Source organism: Mesocricetus auratus, unplaced genomic scaffold, assembly GCF_017639785.1.
Source record: "Mesocricetus auratus isolate SY011 unplaced genomic scaffold, BCM_Maur_2.0 Super-Scaffold_100004, whole genome shotgun sequence".
Classification (NCBI taxonomy): Eukaryota; Metazoa; Chordata; class Mammalia; order Rodentia; family Cricetidae; genus Mesocricetus; species Mesocricetus auratus.
In genome coordinates this window covers 39298348-39321217 of record NW_024429189.1, presented here as the reverse complement: position 1 = coordinate 39321217, position 22870 = coordinate 39298348, and the positions used below count along the sequence as shown (strand labels likewise).

Below are 22870 nucleotides of genomic sequence, written 5' to 3'. Positions count from 1 at the left end.
GGATCAGCAGCCTAAATGTTTACCAGCCAGTGGGTGGATGAAGTGCCATATAAGCTCTGTAGACTCTAATTCTGTCATAATGAATTAGGTTATGTTATTTGCTAGAAATGGATAGATCTGAGTAGTATCATATGAAGAAAAATGAGCAAGACTCAAATACATACTTTATACATAAACTCCAGATTAAAATACCTACAAACAAATCTAAGTAAAAGACTTGAAAGTAGAAAGGGGGACCTTGGGGAGTAAGATTGGGATAGTCATAAGAGGATATAGAGTGACATATGATAAAATGTGTGATATACATGCATGAAAATGTCATAATGCAACATTATTTTGTGGGCAGTTGTACCTGTGCCTACATCTTGGTGACTAAAGTCAAATAAAAAGCCACATAAAAAACTAAAACTGTGACTTTATTCTTTAGAAAAGCATTGTATTGAGTCAGTGATTTTGATAGTTGATTGATTTCTGTTGTGCATCTTATCCCTTACTTTGGAATTAGATGTGAGTTGTCAAACCTTTGTGGGTGGAGGAGGTGAGACTCATAGCCATAGTCTTGTGTATGTTATACCACTGAGCAACATACACTTTGGATCCTTAAACCAGCTTTTTGTATTTTTATTTTTGTTTCTTTGAGACACTAACTCAGGTAGTGTATCCTCAAACTTTATAGGTTTCCCAGGATGGCCTTGAACTTTTATCCTCTTACCTTAGCCTCCTGATGCTGGAACCACACGTATGTACCACAATACCCATTTTATGCCATGTTGGAGATGGAACCAAGGGCCTCAAGCATGCTAGGCAAGCACTCAACTAATTCGTCGCTAGCCCCAAGACTAGTTTTGCAACTGCTCTCTGTGTTACAGTGCAAGTGCAGCCATAGACAGTTTGCAGATGAATAGGATGCATGTATAAAAATGAAGTCTCACTTATGGACATAGAAATTTGAGCTCCATACATGAAACAAAATGGTTGTCCCCTCGAAAGGCTGTTAGTGAGCAGACATTTTTTTTAATAGATAAAGAAAAGTCCAGAATCAAAATTGTTAACCTCATTTTGGTACAGCAGTGCAAAGTATGTTAATTGTATTAAAACATTTAATTGTAGTGAAAAATATGACATACAGCTTACTGTGTTAGTCATTTCCAGGTTCAATACTGCTAAGTGTGGTCTTATTGTTAGACAGCTATTTCCAGATTGTTTTTATCTTTAGAAGCTGTACTTTTGTTGTTAAACCATGACTGTTCATCCTTCCCTAACCCAGCCCCTGGCACCACAGCCTCTGAGTTTGACTGAAACAAGCTTTCTTGTTGGACTGTCTTTGGATCATCAGCCCCCCAAAATGACATGGAGACTTACTGTTAATTATGAAAGTTGGGCCTTTAGCTTAGGCTTGTTTTCAACTATATTTTTCCAACATATGTTTTTTAAATCAATGTTTTACCACATGGCTTGGTTGCCTCTTAGTTCCTATCTTCATAGTATACAAAAAGATTATACCATAACCTTTGACTACTTTCAATTGAGTAGAACCATACACTATACACTATTTTACCCTTCTCGTGGCTTATTTTAGTGTAATGTCTTTAGCGGTTTGTCATGTTGTAGCAAATGTCAGAATTTTCCTTTTGTTAGGCTTAATAACGTCCTGCAGTGTGTTTATTCATTGATCTACCAATGACATTTACATTGCTCCCACCTCCTGTAGTAGTGCTGTTGTGAGGTACTTTAATAGAATCTTTGTATGATTTGACCAGCATTTATTTCCTCAACTCCTTCCCCAACCAGTCCCATTCTGTTCTTTTTTGTGTGTTAAATTTGTTTGATTTTGTGTGTATAAGGTATTTGTTTTTTTCTTTGTGTGGCTTGTGTCACTTAACATAATGTCCTATTGTAGATTTGTTCATGCTTGCTTGTTGGAAAGGATTTTTCTCCCTTCCCTCCCCTTTACCCACTGAACCATCTTGCTGGCCCAAGCCAACCATATTTTATTAGTTTTTATGTTGCTGTCGTTGCTATCATTACTTGTTTTAGCCAAGCCAGTATTAGTATTATGCACATACTGTTTTTGTCTTTCCTCTTTCATTGTATCTTCAAAGTACAGTTGGAGAGAACAAGATGGGTGTTTGATTTGTTGTAAGTGCCAGTAGAGATGCTCAACATCCCATAATCTTCCTATTTTTTTTTTTTTTTTGGTTTTACGAGACAAGGTTTCTCTGTATTGTTTTGGAGGCTGTCGGTCCAGCGCAGCCTCGAACTCACAGAGATCCACCTGCCTCTGCCTCTCGAGTGCTGGGATTAAAGGCGTGCGCCACCACCGCCCGGCCAATCTTCCTATTTTTAATTACTATTGTTTTCAGTGCTGAGGACCCAGCTGTCCACCAGGCAAATGTGTTACCACTGAACTGCATCCCCAGTTCCTGGTTTTTGAGACTGTCTCACTTTGTAGTTCAAGCTGTCTTGGAACGTAGGAGTCACCTGCCTCTGTCCCTTGAGTTTTGGGGATTATAGGAGTATGCCACCACACCTGGTTCCATAATTAAGTGTTTTAAAATACACAAATAACAACTTGGAATGAGGAGCTGTTTCTAGTGTTACAAAAATGGATTCAGAATTAATTTTTTTCCTGTGTTATGGAGAATTATTCAGGCATACCTTGCCTGTGTAGTATAATCAAATAAGGTGGGCAAGTGATAAGTTTATAGAGTGTTAATACTGCACAGTAATTTACTCCACATGCTTCATAATATTGATTATATGCAGTGTGTCCAGCCACAATTATCTCAAGTTCCTTCTTTTACTTTTTTTTTTTAATTCATGTTGAAAGTTGCAGCAATATCTTGTCCTTTTGGCTTATGTATAGTAGCATCAGTCACTTGTGTATTTAGATGGCAGCGAAACCATTTTCCCATCTTACTGCTCTTGGTTCTATATGCTGCGCTGTGCTGTATTTGAGCCTTTCCTCCTTGTTATCTCATGCTCTTAGCTGATGACAGTTGGATCATTAGATCCAATCATCTGCCTTAGAGCAGACCTCTTTAGAGTCTCTGTCCTTCCTTACTGCTGGATAAGTAGGTAATCCTGACAAAGAAACTCACTAGTGCCCCTTCTCCTTCACATCTTGTTCAAGAAAGAAATCCCAGGCTGAGGAGATGGATCAGATCAAACAGTGCTGCCTCACCAGCATGAGATCTTTGGGTCGGATTCCTGTCACTCACATAAAAGGCCAGGTGCAGCAGTGGAAATGTGTAATCCAGGGCTGCGGAGCTGGAGACGGAGGAGTGTGGGGATTCCTGGCAGCCAGTCGGCTAGCTTCAGGTTCAGTGAGAGAGCCTATTTCCCCTCTTCCAGTGGTGAATCACTGACTGAGGAAGACAACGATGTTGACTTCTTGCCTTCATACACAAGTGCATACACGTACATTATGCAGACACACACAAAATCCTGAGAGTTCTCCAAACCATGTCTACCAACATTCCTTTCCAATTTTATCTGTCAATTAGTTGTTGGTTGTTTTGTCTCCTGAATATTCTTCTGATCTGCTGTTGTCACCAGCAGGTGTCCTTAGGGCTAGCTACATGTAGGTATTTGCTCAAAGAACTCAAAGAGCTCTGCATGTACCTTTCCATAGCTGAGGGTTCCCACATTCTGACATGTTTTCATGAAGACCAATTTCAGGGTTGCCTAGTAATCCATCATATTGGATGTAAGGTAATAAACAGATTGGCTGCCAGACAGCCTCTTTGGGTCTAAAATTTGTGAGTGTCTCACCAGAAAATACAGGAAGTTTTAAGCTTTCTATTTTGTAAAATTTCATGTTTATGTCAGTTATGGTAAACTGACAGTAGATCCTAATAGATCCATTACATAGGTATGATGCCTATCAAGGCTTTGTTGTTGGGTTATTTGATTTGGTTTGAAACAGTCTTGCTATGTAGCCCTGGCTGACCCTAGTGTTCATTTCCAAAAATTTGTGAATTTATGGCTTTGTACCTTTAGGTACCAATAACAGCATACCCTCAGAACACAGATACTGAGTTTGTCACGTGTCTGAGAATGTACAGATACTAAGTGAACACGTATTTGTGGCTTGTGTTTTTGGTGAAGAACTGCCACTTTTATTTTCTCATATATAATATTGTTCGGTTTTATTTTTCAAAAATGTAAAGCTTGGTTCTTTGGTGATGGGGCATTGGATTTCACCAACTTAATGAGTTTCTGAACATATGATTGCTAGTAACAAAAAATAAACCCAAACAGAATTGGATAGAATTTTAATGAATGTTCTTTCATCTAGCAGAACGTTAACATTCACAAAATTTATCACATCATGAACCTCTTTTTTTCTGGCACTTTGAAGTTATAACTATCAGGAGCTATTATAGTACATAATCTTCATTGTTGGAAAAAAAGGGAAAAAGAGTCTCAGAGAAAAATAAGGTAGAATGCTCTCACTTTGACATGACAGGGCTTTCAGGTGGGATATGTTTAATTAATGTGCATTTTTGCATTTTTCATTATTGTTAGCAATTTTGTGTTCTTTATTAAGGGCCCAAAGAGAACAAAATGAAATTGCTTGTTTTTAAAATAGAAGTATGTACTCTTTTGTTCATGTGGCAAATAAATTGGCATTATGAAATAAATCTTGTCAGAAAATCATGACAATTGAAAGAAAAAATATTTTTAAATGACTGCATAGGTTTGCCCATACTTCAGGGTAGTGGGACCTAGGAGATGGCAGTTTTGGGATTCTTTATTTTTTTGTTGTTTAATAAGTAGCTGTTGTCTTGAGAGTGAAGAAAGAAATGAAAGCAGAAAAGATGAATGGTGATGGGTATTTGGTGTGAAAACATGGCTGAATTTTCAGTCTGAGGAGAGAAGGTGAGCCTGCTTCCCAACCGACTGTATTTTGAAACTGAAAATTCCTTCTCAGCACAATTGTACACTCACCCCTCCCCCATCTCTCCCTTTGTCTCTATCTCTACTGTCTTTTTCCATCATGTATATACACACACCTCTTCTGGAACCTTCCTTTGGAATTAAGGTGTTCTTAGTTGAGTGTCATATTCTTTAACAGATGACTATATTGCTTAACCTCCTTTTCACTTCCCTCATTTTTAAAATGAGACTATATGTTAATACAGAAATAAGATCTATAAAGTGTGTATCTGTATATTCATGTATGAATGCATGAGAAGGAAAATTAAAATTGTAAGCCTGAGGCTAGAGAAAAAGGATCTTGGCTAATTATCTTACATGACATTAGAGAAATTAAGCATTAAAATCTTCGCTGTTCTACCCACTAGGAATTTCAGACCCCTGGGAGAAAGCTAAAAGGAGCGTAAATCATGAGATATATATTGTATGTGCTGGTGTTCACCTTTATATTAACACGTGAATAGGTGCATGTTATTGAACGAACCCTAAGTGACAGATTTAGTCAACATACAAACTTGTTTTACTGTAACATTTCTGTGAATTTCACATGATGATCTTCCTGTTTTATGTATAAATATAAATGTATATATGCTTAAAGATAGGATATATATAAACATAAATTAAATCTATATATGCTTGAACATAAATAGACCAAGCCTACACAGTTTTAGAGTGTGTATATATGTGTGTGTTGTGTTCTATGACATGCATGTGGAGGTCAGAGACAGCTTACAGTATAGGTTCTTGCCTTTGTCCTTGTCTCCTGTTGTTTCTGTTGCATATTCTAGATTGGCTGGCTCACAAGCTTCTGGAGATCCAAACTCAGGTCTTTGGGCTTGTGTCTCAAGTGCTGAACCATCTCTCCAGCCCCTGCATGTGTTTATTTTTTTGATGACAGAAAGATTAGTCATCAGACTTTATTAATAAAGGATAAAATTTAAATTAGTTTTTAAAAGTCATGATATATAGAGAATGTGTTGTCTGCGATTCAATCTGTGCAGTTTGATCCGAGTATATCTTAATCCTTTCCTGTGAGGTCTACAAGAATAGTGTTTAAAATGTGATACAGTATTAGACTTGAGGTGATTCTCAGTTTTCTCACTACAGTCTGATATAATTGAGCATAGACTTAAGAGTCTGTGCTTGTCATGACTGTGTAATTATTTGAGCAAAATACTTGGTTGGAGTATGTGTCTGTGGCTCAGAGATAGTTTGCTAGAGCAGAAGAAAGTGGGCAGGCAGACTTTGCTTGTATGAGATGTGATAGGTGACCAGAGGGTATTTCAGATCAGTAGGGAAGGTTGCATTAGTGAGAAAATTGTGACCTCTTTCCTTTTGGGGGAAAACTAGATAGAGTTCTAACAAATTTTAGAAAAGTGTAGGGTGTGTTTTTATTATTAAACTCATTTCAAGAGAAAGTTGTTAGGAAATTAAGACTTTTGATTGATTTTTGTGGTACCCATTTGGCATTTGGCATGAGAATATTTGGTTTTAAAATAGGGAGTCAAACTTTAGATTTAATGACAATAAATTATGTACTACATTATCAGTGAAAATATTTATTATATGAAGTGGATATTTTTAATTAATTTTTTGAAAAATTTAAAATACTGGACCAAAGCAGCAAGATTGAAACCCAGCAGAGGAAACTGCAAATCCTCTGGCTCCATGCCTGATGTCCGAGGACTGACGGCCCTGGCCTTCCAGCTTTACTGCACACACTGTTTCTCTCTCTTGGGCTGGCTGCATTCCCTGCATGTAGCTCTCTGTAGTAGATGTGCTGCTATAGCTCTGACACCTCAACATCTTGGGGTCTCTAGCACAATTCCAGTTTCCCTTTCACAGCCTTATGCAGTGGCCTCTCAGGACTGCTTGCCCTCTTTGGTAGGCCCTTGATGCAGGTACTACCCTACCACACATTGCCTGGCTGCAGAAGCTCCCCTTAACCACAGAGGAAGAGTCTGCAACCCCCTTTACTCATGTATCATATATATATATAAATCTCAGCTGGTCAAGGTGGGTGTAGTGGCCCACACCTTCAATTCCAGCACTTGGGAGGCAGAGGCAGGTTCCAGGCCAGCCTGGCTTACAACAGGAGTTCCAGGACAATTATCCAGGGCTATTATACAGAGAAACCCTGTCTTGAGAAAACAAAATAAAAAATCCACAACTTGTTCAACCTGTATAATTCTACTTGTATGTATGGTTTCAGGGTTGACCATTTGGTATTAAGTAACCAGGTGGTATGCTCTTCCCTGGGACAAACTATTTGTCCTGCTCTTGGCATTCCTTATTTGTAAGTTTTTATCTAGGGTTGAGGCGTTCTGAGATTTTCCTCTTCCGAGTAAGCATGTCTGTTCATGTCCTTGCTCAGCTTATGTTTAGGCAGCCATGTTTTTGATAATTTACGGTTGTAGTTTCTGAGACATCTAGGAGTCGCACAGCAAGCCTCCTCCCTCCCTCCCTCCCTCCCTCCCTCCCTCCCTCCCTCCCTCCCTCCCTCCCTCCCTCCCTCCCTCCCTCCCTCCCTCCATTTTTGCATAGGTGAGAACTACATTTCTCTGGCTAGACCCTGGAGAATGACTACAATGGATGTTTGAAGACACTACTCAGAATTCATCCTAAAGTATTAGAAAAATGGTTGCTTCCTAGGATTCTTGTTCCCATACTTTCAAGTGTTTTAAGATGAACAAAAAGGGTTGAGTTAAATGGAGTATTTTATTTTATTAAACTGATTTCTTAGCTTTATCCTAGTTTTCCTTTTTTAATAAAAATGTCTCCAGCCTTATGAGGCATTATATGAAAAAATATTAATAGAAGAAAAACTTAAACTGTTATGTATAATAAGCCATCAGGTGCAATACAGAAAGTAACACTATCTGGAATGAATTAAAAGTTTTTGGACTTTAGGAAGTTTCAAGTTTTAAGATGTTATGGTGATGTCCCAGCAACAGCAGAGTCTGTTAGAGAGACTTTTAATGAATAGCTTTCTTGACTTTCTGGTAACAGACAGTAACCTTTAAAGATATGTATTCTAAGTATTTTCATTTTATTATAACTATCAGAAAATGAAGACTTAGACAACTAAAACTCACTCAGTGAAACATCTTGTTAAAAACAGGGGTGGTGTAATTGTAAGTGATGCTGATTGGCTGTAATTAGTACACCTATGATACTATGGGAAGTTGTGTTTTGATGACAGCTGGTGTTTCTGAGTTTATAATCGATGTATGAAAGACACAGGCAGAGAGGAGAAGAGTGGGACACAGCACAGTGTTCTAATGAGTTCAAGTCGTGTGCTTCAGTTTACCAAGTCTGTTTTCCTCATGTAAAATGCTATTGATGTCTGACTTGGGTAGTCTCAGCTCTTGGTTTATTGGTGTTTTCTTTTTTGTTTGTTTGTTTTTGTTTGTTTGTTTTTTCTCCCAAGACAGGGTTTCTCTGTGGCTTTGGAGACTGTCCTGGAATTTACTGGTCTTGAACTCACAGAGATCCGCCTGCCTCTGCCTTCCAAGTGCTGGGATTAAAGGTGTGCGCCACCACCGCCTGGCTTCAGCTCTTGTTTTTACTTGAAATTTGGGGTTTATAGCTATAAATCTGAAAAATGGGCTAGTACAAATAATGGGATATAGCACAGATAGAAGATTTTTTTTTTTGAGACAAGTCTTGCCATGTAGTTCAGCCTAGCCTTGAACTTACTATGTGGCCCAGGTTGGCCCTGATCTAGAGTTCTAGGATTACTGGTAGGCACTATTGTAGGATGTTCCTTTAGAATGTTGATGTCTTTAGTGTGGTCTAGTTTTTTTTTTTTTTTTTTTTTTTTTACAGAGTATACACTATATAATAGCTTACTGGGTTGTGGTGTTGTTTAGAAAGTTTCACCCTTGTAATTGAACACTTGCATGTTAAATGACAGCTTGTATTAGATTGAAATCTTTGAATTGTGCTCTCAGATGATAGTCAGCAATCCTACGTACTTCTGCATTTTAAATATGCTTTAAAAGATCAGAGGAAGAATAGATACTGAAAATTCTATTTCAGTGTCTACAGATAGTGTTAAATCTTCCCAAAATATATGGCTATATCTCTTTTTGTGCTACAGTGACAGAGCTGAGTAGTTGTGACAGAGGCCATACATTAACAGTCCTCATAGCTTCATACTGCTCTTAGCCTGTACATTTTAGTGACATAGTTACAATGTGAGTGCCATGGCTGTTGTTAGTCTCTGTTACTTGTGTTCTTTATTATTAGTTCATGCCCATCAAAACAAGAGAAAATAGATTTGTGTGCACACATGTGCTGAAGCTACCCAAGTGTTGTGCATGCTAAGTGTGCGCTCTGCCACTGAACACTGTTGGCCCCTGAATGAAATTTGGATTATTTTGTTGAATTAAATATCAAAAAAAAAGCAAAACATTGTTCTTATTATACAGTAACAGTACAATTGGGATAGAAGAATGTATATTGACATAACCAGGGTAAGCATACCCCAATATTCCCAACTTTTGGGATTATAATTGGAAAATTTGAAACGAAGTATCTCATCATAGCATAATTTCTTCCTAAAAATAAAAATGAAAAAAAATGTGAAGTTACCGTCAAAACAGATTTCTAGTGGACTCATTTGTTAGCTAAGCAGAGTCATTTACTGATGTTGAGTTAATTAAATTCTATCACAGAAGCCAAAAATTGTGTAAGAGACTTGTTTAAAACTTGTAGCTTTTTGGAAAGAATAATTGTTTTTAACACTTAAGGACATTTGGGGTGACTTTGGTAGACAATTAAAAAGCAAGGCACATGGTATATAGTGGTCCTCCTGGCTCTTGAGGAGTTAACAGATGTTACTGATGCTACTTTTGTTATTTACTGGAGAACTCAACTTGCAAATTTAAAGTGGCAGAAAAATTAACCTTGTGAGTACTCTTTGTGGAGTACTTACAGACAGGTATTCCCTCTCTTCCTCCCTCCCTTCCTCTCCCTCCCTCCCTTCCTCCACCCGTTTTCCCCCCTCCCCCATAGGGTTTCTCTGTGTAACAACCTTGGCTGTCCTGGATCTAGCTCTGTATAGACCAGGCTGACCTTGAGCTCACAGAGATCCACCAGAGTACTGGGATTAAAGGGATGCACCACCATTGCCTAGCTACAGACAAGTGTTTTCAAAGTTGAGAAAATACCTAAGCACAAAGAGAAGTGGAATTCACTAAAATGTTGCTACAGTGATCAATATGTGTGGAACAGATTAAAAAAAGTAATGTAAGATGTTCAAGGCCTATGGTTGTTAGTGTGTTACTTATCAGCAAATAATTTGCAGATAATGTGAATCACTATCATGAATGCCATTTACTCTCATGGAGTTAAAGTAGCATTGCCTCCACGGATACTTGTTAAGAACAAAAGCTGAGTATTCTGACTGGCTTAGTGTTTGTTTGTTTGTTTGTTTGGTTTTTCAAGACAGGGTTTCTCTGTATTCTTTTGGAGGCTGTCCTGGAACTTGCTTTGTAGACCAGGCTGGCCTTGAACTCACAGAGATCCGCTTGCTTCTGCCTCCCGAGTGCTGGGTTTGTTTGTTTTTAACAGTTGTTGAAAGGCTGAGATAGAAATTTTTATGATCAAAGAGGATCAACCATTGTAAATTAGATAATAGTATCAAATACTATTTACTTTTGAAAATTGATTAAGGGTTTTAAATGAATATGACATAAAATTAGAACATAAAGCAATGTACACACGTTGGGCATGGTTGTGTACACCTTTAATTCCAGCACTCAGGAGGCAGAGGCAGGCAGATCTCTGTGAGGTAGTGGCCAGCCTGATCTGCATGTAGAGTGAGTTCAGGACAGCCAGAGCTACACAAAAAAACTCTTATCTTGAAAAATCAAAAACCAAACCAAAACACAAACAGTATGCATGTAGTGAAGTATGATGCACGCTCATGTACACAAGTGCCATCAGAGACTTCAGAACACTGATGTACGTTGGTGTAGTTTCAGCTTCATCTGTATCCAGGGGTACAAAGGAACTCCCGTGTTTCAGAGTCTACAGTGAGGAGCTTCTACTCACTCTTTGATTGGTTCTGTGCTGTACTGACACTGCAAGGCAAACGTCAAAAGAGCTACCCAATAGAGTTTTACAGTTGGCTTCTGGGTAAAAAATGTCTTCAACTAAAATCACATGCGGAGTTTGGTATCAATATTTGGCTGTACCTCTTAACCAGTGAAAGTCACATCAGATCAGTGCTCTTGCCAAGGACCTGGCTTAGTTCCTAGCACCCACACGGCAACTCACATCCTCATTTCCTGGAGATAAGAGACCATTTTCTAGCTCCTATGGGCATCTGCATGCATGTTGTGCACATGCATACACTCAGGCACATGCACACATAAAAGTGAATAAGATCTAAGAATGTAATAGATAGTGACAATGTAAAACTGGGTGAAGCTCCTGGGCTTCAGAACTATAGAAGTTCATTGCTACTATGGTTAGGGACTCAGTGAGTGTTTGAGTAGCTACATTAATCTAGCTGGATCATATTTTACTTATGAGTTTGTTATAACAAAGTGATTTTTATATTAAAAGATTAAAAACATTTTTGAAGATAAATACAGAGATTCATTTTAGATTAGCAACTTATGGGTTGAGTATTAGCAAGAGACTTGGAATAGGAAACTCTAGTAGTGAGGTATTCTGCTCTTCCAAAGAATCTGTTGTTTTCTTACTAGCAGACTTGTAGTATTGTAAGATACTGTTCACAATGATTATTACTTGAGTTTTGTTCATGAAGTTTGTGGAAACCTTTTTTCTTGTTATGTATATGTGTACATGATTTTACCTGTTGGCCTACAGAGATGGAAATACTTAGGATCTTTCTCCTTAAATAAAAAAGTTGACAAATCTTTGTTTGACAGCAGAGCTTCTCAAATACAAAGTGCTCACGGGGCCTTATTAAAATGCAGGTTCTGGTCTGGGCTACAGAAGGACCTAAGAATTTGTACAGCTTGAAACTATCTTAGCTGAAGTGGTTACCTGATAGCTAACAATGTCCAGGCACTGCCAGTGCATTCTTTAACACCTTTTCGGTGCCAGGACCTGTGCTAGGGGCACCGCATATATCCCTTCTTTTAAAAGTTGTTGAAAGTGTTAGAGACTGTTGAGGTGAGGCAGCACTGGGTGAGCATCTTGGCTTAATGCTCCCCCTCCAGGTGACTACTTCAAGGAGCACATACAGAAGGGTTAGGTCCTAGAGGAAACTACACATTTGCCATAACCGTGGGAAATATAATCCCTGTTATTGCTGACTGGTGCTGGACAAAGTAGGGAGTGCTGGTGCATTATCAGGCCAGGCCAGAGGAGAGGTGTGGGGCACTCAGATGCTTTGAAACCATCTTCTCCTCGTCTTGCTCCTCTGTTCACCTGAAATGTCTTGCACTAACAAACCTTTAAAATTTCGATGAAGTCCACTTCATTAGTTTTAAAAGTTAAATGTTTTAATTGTAGAATATGCATAATGTAACCACCCCCCCCTTTTTTTTTGAGGCGCTGATGAGTGAACTAAGGCTCTGAGTATGCTAGGGGAGTTCTCCCTTGGTGGTTCACTTATAACTCACAGCTAATGTTGAAGGTTGTGTTCTTCTCACCCTTTAACGTATTAGACACAGAATTGAGGTTGTATAGGACTCTTTTGCTTTTGAGATGAGATATGTAACCCATGCTGCCTAGAGCTCTTTGTGTGTCCTAGGCTGTCCTTGAACTCATGATCTTCCTTCCTTGCCCTCCTTAGTGTTAATATTGTAGATATGTGCCATAGCACCTAGATTGTTTAGGACTTTTATTACTGCCCTACAGTAGGCCAGGTGTTTTGTGGAATATCTTTATGTTTGTGTGCATGCTTACATAATTTGTGCTTGATGCTTAATTTGGGTGTACTGTGGGCTATAGTCAAAAGTATGAATGTGCTTATAAGATGCTTTGTTAAATGGGGTGCACCTTTAAAAACATTGTAGTTTTGTAGTTTCTTTTTTTTCTGTTTATAGCATTCATTTGTTAAAAAAAAAAAGATATTTTTTCCCCTCCGAGACATGGTTGCCCTGTGTAGCTTTGGAGGTTGTCCTGGAACTCACTCTGTAGACCAGGCTGATCTTGAACTTGCTGGGATTAAAGGCATATGCTACCACTGACCAGCTGTTTGTAAATTTTTTATTGCAGCCTCACTATATGTAATGGACATATTTGTGCATACACACATGTGCATGTGTTGTTTTTTTATCATAGGTGCAATGGATGAGCTTCACAGTCTGGATCCAAGAAGGCAAGAATTACTGGAAGCGAGATTTACTGGAGTTGCGACAGGGAGCACCGGGAGTACCGGGAGTTGCAGTGTTGGAGCGAAAGTGAGTAAAATTTAATCTCATTTAATGCCCTGTCTTTGTATTAAGTAGTCTGGAACATACTTGGTGGGGCAGTTGAGACAGTCTGACCAGAGGACTCTTGTGTTGAAAGGAGAGAACCAAGTCTTACAGACTTCACTGACCACCATAGTGTGTGTACACACCACACACACACACATACACACACACACACACACACACACACACACCCATCCTCTGAAACTATGTATCTTTTGTACAGGAGCCCTATATACATGCTTAAGAACAAATTATTACTTTTTATGATTTTTGTAATATGTAAAAAAGAAGCTAGTATTTGGAAACCTGATTTATTTGCTGTACAGCATATTTCTATGTTATTGGAGTTGTGTTTGACAGTTCTTGCTATTAATTTCTTGGACAGAAGGTCTTGCTTGTATGTATGTATGTACGTACGTACGTATTTTTCTGCTTTTCCTGTAGCAATTTCTAAGTGTGAGGTTTTACGTGGAATTTTTCACTCCATTTTGAATTGATTTTTGCACAGAGTGAAATAAAGGGATATAATTTCCTTCTGCATGTGGATATGTAGTTTTCCCCACCAAATTTGAATAGATTAGTACCTTAGTTGAAAATCACATGACTGTGCCCATGTGGGTTTCTGTTTCCTCTGCTCAGTTGATCTGTGTGTGCTAGTCTCAGTAGCATGTTGTATCTGTTAATAGGGTTTAGTATAATTTGAAATCAGGTACTGTGATACCTCTAGCCTTGCTCAGAGTGCCTTTGGCTACTTGGTGTCATTAATATTTCTGTGAGCTGTAGAATTTTCTTTTCTTTTTTTGTGAAGAATGTACTTGACATTTGATGGATGATTGTGTTTAATCTGTAGAGTAGGTTTGATAATATAGTATTGTCGCAATATTGTGCTAGTCTTTAACATTTTAAGATTTTCATTATAGATTTCTTACAAACACAAACACACACCCACACCCATACACACACACACACACTTTTAAAGTTTTGTGCCATGCTGTCCAATCATGAATGGGATTGTGTTCTTGATTTCCTTCTCAGTGTTTGTTTTTGATATATAGAAAAGCTACTGGTTTTGTATGTTGAACACATATCCTAATATTTTGCTCAAAGTCTATCAAATCAAAGTTTTTCAGAGGCCTCTTGAGTAGGGAACATGTTATCTGTAAAAGGGGTGATTTGAGTGAGTTTCTATTTATGTCTCCTTTATTTTTTTGCTCTTGTCTTATGACTCTGGCTAGCAATTCAAGTACCATATTGAATAAGAGTGACGATTTTCGTTACTGATTTTAGAGGAAGGACTTTCAGTTTTCTTCTTTGAGTGTAATGTAGGGAATAGATTTGCCATCAGCCTTCATAATGTTGCAGTATGATCCCTTTACTGCTAGTTTCTTTAGTGTTGGTCATGAAAGGATGTTGAACTTGTCCACAGGTCGTTTCCACATCTCTTGAGACTGTTGTGATTTCTGTCTCTGGGTCTGTTCATATGCTGCATTACGTCTTCTGATTTGCGTGTGCTGAGTCATCCTTTATCTCTCTCATGATAATTTCATGTTTCTTATTTTGAGAAACTGCCATACTGTTTTCTAATTGTTTTATATCCTCACCAGCAAATGCACAAAGAAGTATAGTTTCTCTATCCTTATCAGTACTTGTTATTATCATTTCCAGTATAGTATTTTGGTTGGTGTATATAGTATTTTTGTTTACATTTCCTTACTGATTAGTGATGTTACCAACTTAACATTTATATATCTTCTCTGATGGAATATCTAGTCAAATCCTTTGCCTTTTTTAAAGTCTGGTTGCTCTTAAATCTGGAGTTACAAGGGGTTTTTATGTGTGATGTGTAATAGACTCTTGTATGAGAAATGATTTGCAGATTTTCTTCCCATTCTTTGGGTATCGTAATTAAGAAACTTGCGTAGTTCAATGTCACGTAATGTATACCTATTTTTTTTCCTAAGACATTGTTGAGGTGTGAATATATTATGTCCCTTACAAGCTTATGTGTTAAACACTTGATCCCTAGCTGGTGGTGCTATTTGAGGGTATTGAGGAAGCCTTAGGAGGTGAGCTTACTTAGTGGGAAGAAGAAGGTACTTACTAAAGGGTAAGCCTTTGAAAGAGTTACTAGTTCCTCTGCTCTTTTCCATCTCTGCTTTCCTCTGTCTCTTCTTCATGTTCCTTCTGTGATGCTATCATCAAATGCATGGGGCTATGTGATGAAATGTTTAAGGTGTTTTCCCTGGTTATTTTGTTACAGCAACCATAAAGTGAACCCAAAAAAATGATTATAATTTTAGCCCATACATTCAGGTCTTGGATCATTTCGAACTCTCTCTGAGTCTCTCTCTCTCTCTTCTCTCTCTCTCTTCGTCTCTCTCTCTCTTCGTCTCTCTCTCTCTTCGTCTCTCTCTCTCTCTCTCTCTCTCTCTCTCTTCTCTCTGAGTCTCTCTCTCTCTCTCTGTTTCTCTCTCTCTTATCTAGTTGTTGATTCATTGGACATAAATATGTTGGTTTACTTATCTACTCTTAGTTCTTTGCTGATCTGAACTCTGTCCTCAACGTCATAGCCACACTTGCAGTATAGTTTTGTGGTACATTTTAAAAATGAAGTGGTTCTTCTTTAAGATTATTTTGGCTGTCCTGGGTCTCTTGCATTTGAGTCTGACTTTTAGAATCAGTTGGTCACCTTCTGAAAAAAAAAAGACAACTGCAGTTTAGGTCAGCGTTGTAGGTGAATGTTAGGTCAGTTTAAGTATTGTAATCTTAGTAAGTTGTCTAGTCATCACATTTGCTTAGGTGTTTAGTTTCCTTTCAGTGGTGTTTTGTGGCTTTTGGTGTATAGCTCTTTGAATTTTTCCTTTTTCACAGTATTATAAAGGTATTGAGTTGTATGTGGCTCTTGTGTCCTGCAACCCAGTTGAACTTACTTATTGCAATAAGCTTATGGAGTTACTCAGTGTTTCTTATGTACACAATATTGTAGGCAGAAGAGCAGCTCACGCCAGTTGTCAGCTCTGGTTCCAAGAGACCCTGAGATTAACATCCTTCGCCATAGGATTGGCCAAAAGAACAGGCTGGATCCTGTTTCCATGTCAGTTGTGAGCAGAGTCACTTTAAAGTCTAGTGCTGTACTGCCCCTCTTTTCTTTGATTAATCATTGCAACTGTTACCTCTACCCCATAGCCACCCTCTTGAGAAAAAGAGTGCTCTCTCCATATCATCACGGCTGCTGTTTTATTTTACTGTTCAATTATCCCCTAAAGGGATAGAGAGTTTGGGATTTGTTTGCACTTAAAATGTTATTTTCCTAGTATGGTGGATGTTTTTGAAAGGCATGTCTGATTATGTACTGTCTTTCTTGGAATTTTTTAAATGGTTTAGCATAATTTTCTAGTTTACTTAGCGTTAATAATCTCTTTTTGATTCCTGCCTTATCTTATGGCCCAATCTTATGCTTCTCCCCTCCATTTTTTTCTTCACATTTATACTTTTCTCTAGCCTAGCAAACTGATTTCTTCCAACAGGCAGTTTTTCCTACCTTTTTTTTGGGGGGGGGACTGTGCACTTGACCTTGTTTCATATGTCCTTGACCCCTTTTGTCATCAGTGTCATCAGACTCACCACTGTTTGATATGTGCAGATCTTGAGGCTGTTCCTCTGACTGCCTGAATACCCAAATGCCAATTAGGTGGACCTCCTATTTCCTTCCATTGACACTAGATGTACCTGAGCCTACTTTATTACATCACATTTAAATGTTTTATTTTCTTGTAGCCTGCTAATATGTTGAGGACAAAAAAACTTGCATATCTTAATTTGGGGAATGAAATAACTTTTGAGTTCAGAGCAGGGCCGGATATGGCTCAGTGGTTAAGAGCACTGGCTACTCTCCAGAGGACTTGGGTTTGATTTCCAGCAGCCGTGTGGTAGGTAGCTCATACTAGTCTATAACTCCAGTCCTAGGGGCTCTGATATCCTCTTCTGTCTGCCATGGGCCAGCATGCAAGTGATGCACAGACATACATGCAGGAAAAACACACCTACATTAAAAAATAAAAACAAATTTTTAAAAAGCTTAAAAATAGAAATCAAAACAGCATGCCTTATTCTAATGGGTTTTGGGAACAGTGGTGACTAAATTTATTTAGGGTAGTTTTGTTTTAAGTTTCTATTTTCCTTCACTTTTACCGGACTTTTAAGCTAGGGCCTTGTACATGCTAGACAAACACTCTGCCACTGAGCTGTATGCACAGCCAAAGATTTGTTTTGAGACTTGATTTATTCTAAAAAGTATCAGGGAAGCCTTTAAAACCTGCTCTTGCGTTATTCTATTACCTGTAGCCAGAGCTAGCAAGGTTTCTGGAAATGAAAATAGAGCCACTGTTCGGTTTACTAATAATATTCCTTACCTCTTAAGTGGTAACATCAGATGAGAATAAAAACCAAAGCCATCTGTTTCATATGTGTTTGTGTGTAGGGAAGCCAGGGTCTTGTGCCTGGTAGATAAATTCTCTACATTTAAGCTGCCTGCCCGGCATCTCATCATATATTTTAAAGGACTCATTATGTGTCAGGTTTCATTTAATGTTCTTGATTTGCAGACAGAATTATATACCTGCCTCATATATTATAGTCATTCTAATAGTAGCCAGAACACAATAGGTGTAGCTATTAGCTTCTATATAGACATATTTGGTTTTACACATCTATCATCTAATCTAGTTCATGGGAGGTAAGGTAATAGGGTTGTTACAATATTTTGTAAATTAAACTTAAATTTTAAAACATTCTGTTAAAATATCAGATGTTTTAACTAAATCCATTAGCTTAACTGATGGATTTTTTTTGTTGTTGTTGTTGTTGTCTTGTTTTGTTTTTTGAGACAGGCTTTTTCTGTACAGCCCAAGCTATCTTGGAACTTGCTTTGTAGAGCAGGCTGGCCTAGAACTCACAGAGATCCACCTGCCTCTGCTTCCTCTGCTGATTTTAAAGGCATGCACCACTATTGTCCAGCAATTAATGGATATTTCGAAAATATGCCAATGAACTGATGATGTCTCAGGAAATGGGAGCATGCAGCAGGTTTTTTTTTTTTTTCATTCATAGGTACAGACCGAAGTCTAAACCAACAGAACTAAAAGCATAATAATAATGGATGGGTATTTGGCAGGTAGCAGAGTTAAGAACAGAATAATGACAACACTGATTTAAATTGTAGAAAGGATCCAAAGCCTAGTCTTGTTTAGAGCTAGTGCTTGTCAGAATACCTTGTTAAATGCTAAGATGGACAAGTCATCTTGTCTGAGTTGGTGATTTCAGTTTTTTCTTTTGTCCACTCCAGATATTTTGCTGAACCGTTTTTGAAGTGCTTTCCATTTTATACCAATTATTGACTTTTATTACAGAAAAAGAAACCAGATTTATCTGTCTCAAGGAAGGGAAGAGACTCAGGCAGGTTCAGAGACTGAGGAGATGAGACTGGGCAGAAGGCAGGCAGCCCTGGCCATCTTGACCACAGGAACTGTTTTCCTTCTGATTGTGGTGTTCGTAAGGGATTCCAGCCCATGAAGTAACCTTTTACCTCCACCCTGTGCTTATGTCACTGAGATCCCAAGCTCTAGAACAGCTGTTCTCAACCTCTGGGCTGCCCCTTTAGCAACCTCTATCTCCAAAAATATTTACAGTTCATAACAGTAGCAAAATTACAGTTATGAAGTAGCAATGAAAATAATTTTATGGTTGGGGGTCACCACAACACCAGGAACTGTATTAAAGGGTGGCAACATTAGGAGGGTTAAGAACCGCTGCTCTATGGGAAAGAGTGGATTAGTTTCATGTTGCTTTTGTGTGTTCTCTCTCATTTTTACCTATGGGCATGGATCAGGAGTTTGTATGAGAAGGATCTTCTTCAGAGTGTCTGTAGGAGATAGACAGGTTAATTTGTAGTCCCACCAAAAATGTAAGACAGAACAAAACAGAACCTTTGATGCTTGACTGATCCAGTATCAGAATGGAAGTTGAGTACCTAAGACAGGAAATGTTAATTGTGTAAGACAAAAAATTGAGATACTGCTTTTTAGGGAAGCAGGGACTGTTTATGTTAGATTAGCATGGTTAGATGGGGGCATCTAATGGTGAAGTACAGCATTGCATTCAAACCCCTCCCCCCAATTTTCATATGGTCTTTGTAGAAGCATTTTGATAACTTTCTGTATAGGCCAAGTAGTGAATATCTGTAGGTCTTATGAATTCTACAAATGCTTTTCTTAGCTCTGTCATTGTGGCCCTCAAGGAGCCATAGATGAAATGCCATCTATTTTAACTTTGTTAAAATAGGTGGTCAATTATAGTTTGATCTGGCTAAATGATGATCCTTAATATTTTTATGGCCTTACTTATGCTTACTGGATACATAGGGACTTAACAGTTTTCTGCTTTTTTTTTTTGTTTTTGTTTTTGTTTTTGTTTTTCGAGATAGAGTTTCTCTGTGGTTTTGGAGGCTGTCCTGGAACTCACTCTGTAGACCAGGCTGGCCTCGAACTCACAGAAATCCACCTGCCTCTGCCTCCCGAGTGCTGGGACAGTTTTCTGCTTTTTAAAAATCTTTTTTGTTTGTTTGTGTTTTTATGAGACAGGGTTTCTCTGTAACTTTGGAGGCTGTCCTGGAACTCCATCTGTAGACCAGGCTGGCCTCTAACTCACAGAGATCCACCTCTTGAGTACTAGGATTAAAGGCGTGAGCCATCCCCTGGCTAGTCTAATTTTTAAAACCAAAGAACAAAAGCATTAAGTAAATCTTACTTTATGACACAGGGCACTGTGAACATATGGCGAAAATGCATATTAGTTCTGACATAGAAGGTAAAGTTAAGAATAAGTGGTATTTATGAAGAAGTTGCTAGTTTTACTATCCAAGGAATCTGTGCTAAGACTGTTAACATTCAAATAATTGACCTTAAATAGGAATACTTAGAACCAGATGCTGTGTCTTAATATCTGTAATCCAAACACCTGAGAGGCCAAAGCAAGAAAGTAATTATAATTATACCATCGTAATCCACATAGTGATGATGGAGCCATTGAAATAAATAGCAGAGCTCAATAGTAGTCCTCCCAGTCTGTAGAGAATGATTCATTGTATTTGCTTACACAGCTTACTTAGTTAACATAACGCAACAGAGTCATGTTACCACCTCTCATATTGGAATAAAGATTATTCTTAGGATTGTTACAGAAGATATCACAAAGAACTGACATGAGAATACACTTGGTCAAGTCACTTATATAAGTCATTCCAAAATTATTAATATTTCTGCATACCAATGAATGGGAAGTAAGTTTTTGAAAAGGTATTCTGTACAAGAGCATAAAAATTATAAGATACTTCAAAATAAATCTGACAAGAAATAATTGACAGTTTCACCGAGGATTGTATAAAAGTGCAGAGAAACCAAAAAATGTCTGAATGAATGAGAGTGGCAATACTTATGAGTGGAAAGATTCAGCATTATACTGCTGCAATATCAGTTAAAAGTTGCAGTATTTGGGGGAAGGTAAAAATTTAATAAACTTCCAAAATTTGTATCCATATGTAAGGTCAAAATACCAAGGTATGAGAACATACTTTTGAATTCATGGGCAGGTGTGGCAAAGTGACTTATCAAGATAGTATTTAAGGACAGTACAGAGCTGGGAGAGTTGTACTATTAGATGCCAAGAAATATGGTAAATTAAGACAGTGTGATGCCAACACAAAAGTAGAAAGAAATTAAAAAAACATAATGACTCCATATTATAGAATGCAAGGAGCTAACTGTTAAATCATCCGATCGGCTGCCTTTACAGAAGTATATGGCCCTGCCTCATTTAATTTTGATAGTATTTAGTACTTTATAGTTAGTATTTCAATGCTTACATTTTTACTGTAAATTTATTCATAGCTGAACTTAATGATTCCATTATTATACTTCCTTAGTAAAACTTTTTTTTGTTTTTGTTTTTGTTTTATGAGACAGGGTTTCTCTGTATTATTTTGGAGGCTGTCGGTCCAGCCTAGCCTCGAACTCCCAGAGATCCGCCTGCCTCTCCCTCCCGAGTGCTGGGATTAAAGGCATGCACCATCACCGCCCGGCTTCCTTAGTAAAACTTTTTATTTTCTCTACACTTAACAGTTATTTGTTGGATTAGTGTAATCATTCATGTACTTCTCAGTAGAGAGGTGCAGACATCATTTTAAAATACTAATTATTCTTCCCCTGCTTTTCCTTGTTCTTTTAACCTCTCCCCTGAAGTACTGTATTCATGTTTTCTAACCGAGGCTGTTTGCTCTGTTCCTCTGGTATGTGTATTATCCTAGAATTGCTCTTCTAGTCCTGAGTATTCATTTCCAGCTGATTTGTATTTTCCTTGTATCCCATATCTTCTGTCTCTTGGGTTGTTTCTTTGTTTTGGTAGGGCACATTTTACAGTCACTTCCTTTGGAAAGGAACATGGTGATTTTTTTTTTGCGATCGTGCATATTTTCTTATTTGTAATTTTTTTGTTTATTATCTAGGAATATAATTGGAAATTCTAGATTTGAAATCATTTTCCCAAATTTTTGAAGCAGTGTTCCATTGCCCTTTAGTTTTCTGTGTTACTGCTAGTCTCTCTGGTGCCATTCTGATTCCTGATACTTGTGAATGAATTGTTTCTCCTCAGAAGCATTTTAGGATCTTGTCTTTATCGATAGCATTTAATCTTTATTACATGTGCTTTGGGTCTGCTTGGCTCAGCAAGAGCATCCTTTCAATTTTAAGGTTTCTTTCTTTACTTAGGGAAAAAAAGATTTATTTTGTCTTTAATTATGTCTGCGTGTATAGATATATGCATATTAATACAGGTACTTACAGAGGCCAAAAGAGGGCACCAGATCCCCTGGGGCTGCAATTAGAGGAGGTTATGAGGTACCTAACATGTGCTGGAAACTAAACTCAGATCCTCTGCAAGAGCAGTGTGCGCCACTGAGCCATCTCTTCAACCCTTCTTCCTAATTTAAAATTCATGCTTTCCCGTTCCAGGAAAGTTTGGCTCATCATACAGTCATCATCATCATCACCATTATCATCATCATCACCATTCTTCTCCCCCCCTCCACCACCACCACCACCACCACCGTCATCCTTTCTTTCCTCCTTCTACATCACTGTCTCATTATTTGGACCAGAAACTTGCACAGTCTAGTCTTCTTGTGATTGTTTTGGTCTGTTTTGGAGGTTCTTTAGCTTCTTTAAAATTATTTATTTTATGTGTATGGACATCTTGCCTATATGTAAGTATACCGTGTGTGTTAGATCCCCTGGAGTTAGAGATGGTTGTAATTCATCATGTGGGTGCTGGGAATGGAGCTGGGTCCTCTGGGAGAGCAGTCAGCTGCTACCTCTCCAGCCCCTCCCTCTTTCACTTCTTGATGTCTTTGTTGTTGTTATTATTATTATTACTCTTTTCCATTTTCATTTCAAGTTTCCAAGGTAGTTTTCCTTTTT

General features: G+C 38.1%; 1 protein-coding gene across 2 annotated transcripts in view; it reads left to right on the top strand.

Moving 5' to 3' along the window:
* Tlk1 (tousled like kinase 1) overlaps positions 1 to 22870 on the top strand; it is a 106022-nt gene that overhangs the window by 22617 nt on the left and 60535 nt on the right. For both annotated transcript variants that reach the window (XM_013121849.3, XM_005065165.4), the window contains exon 2: positions 13210 to 13328. In XM_013121849.3, the coding sequence (XP_012977303.1) occupies positions 13210 to 13328 (119 nt within the window). The remainder of the gene's footprint in view (positions 1 to 13209; positions 13329 to 22870) is intronic.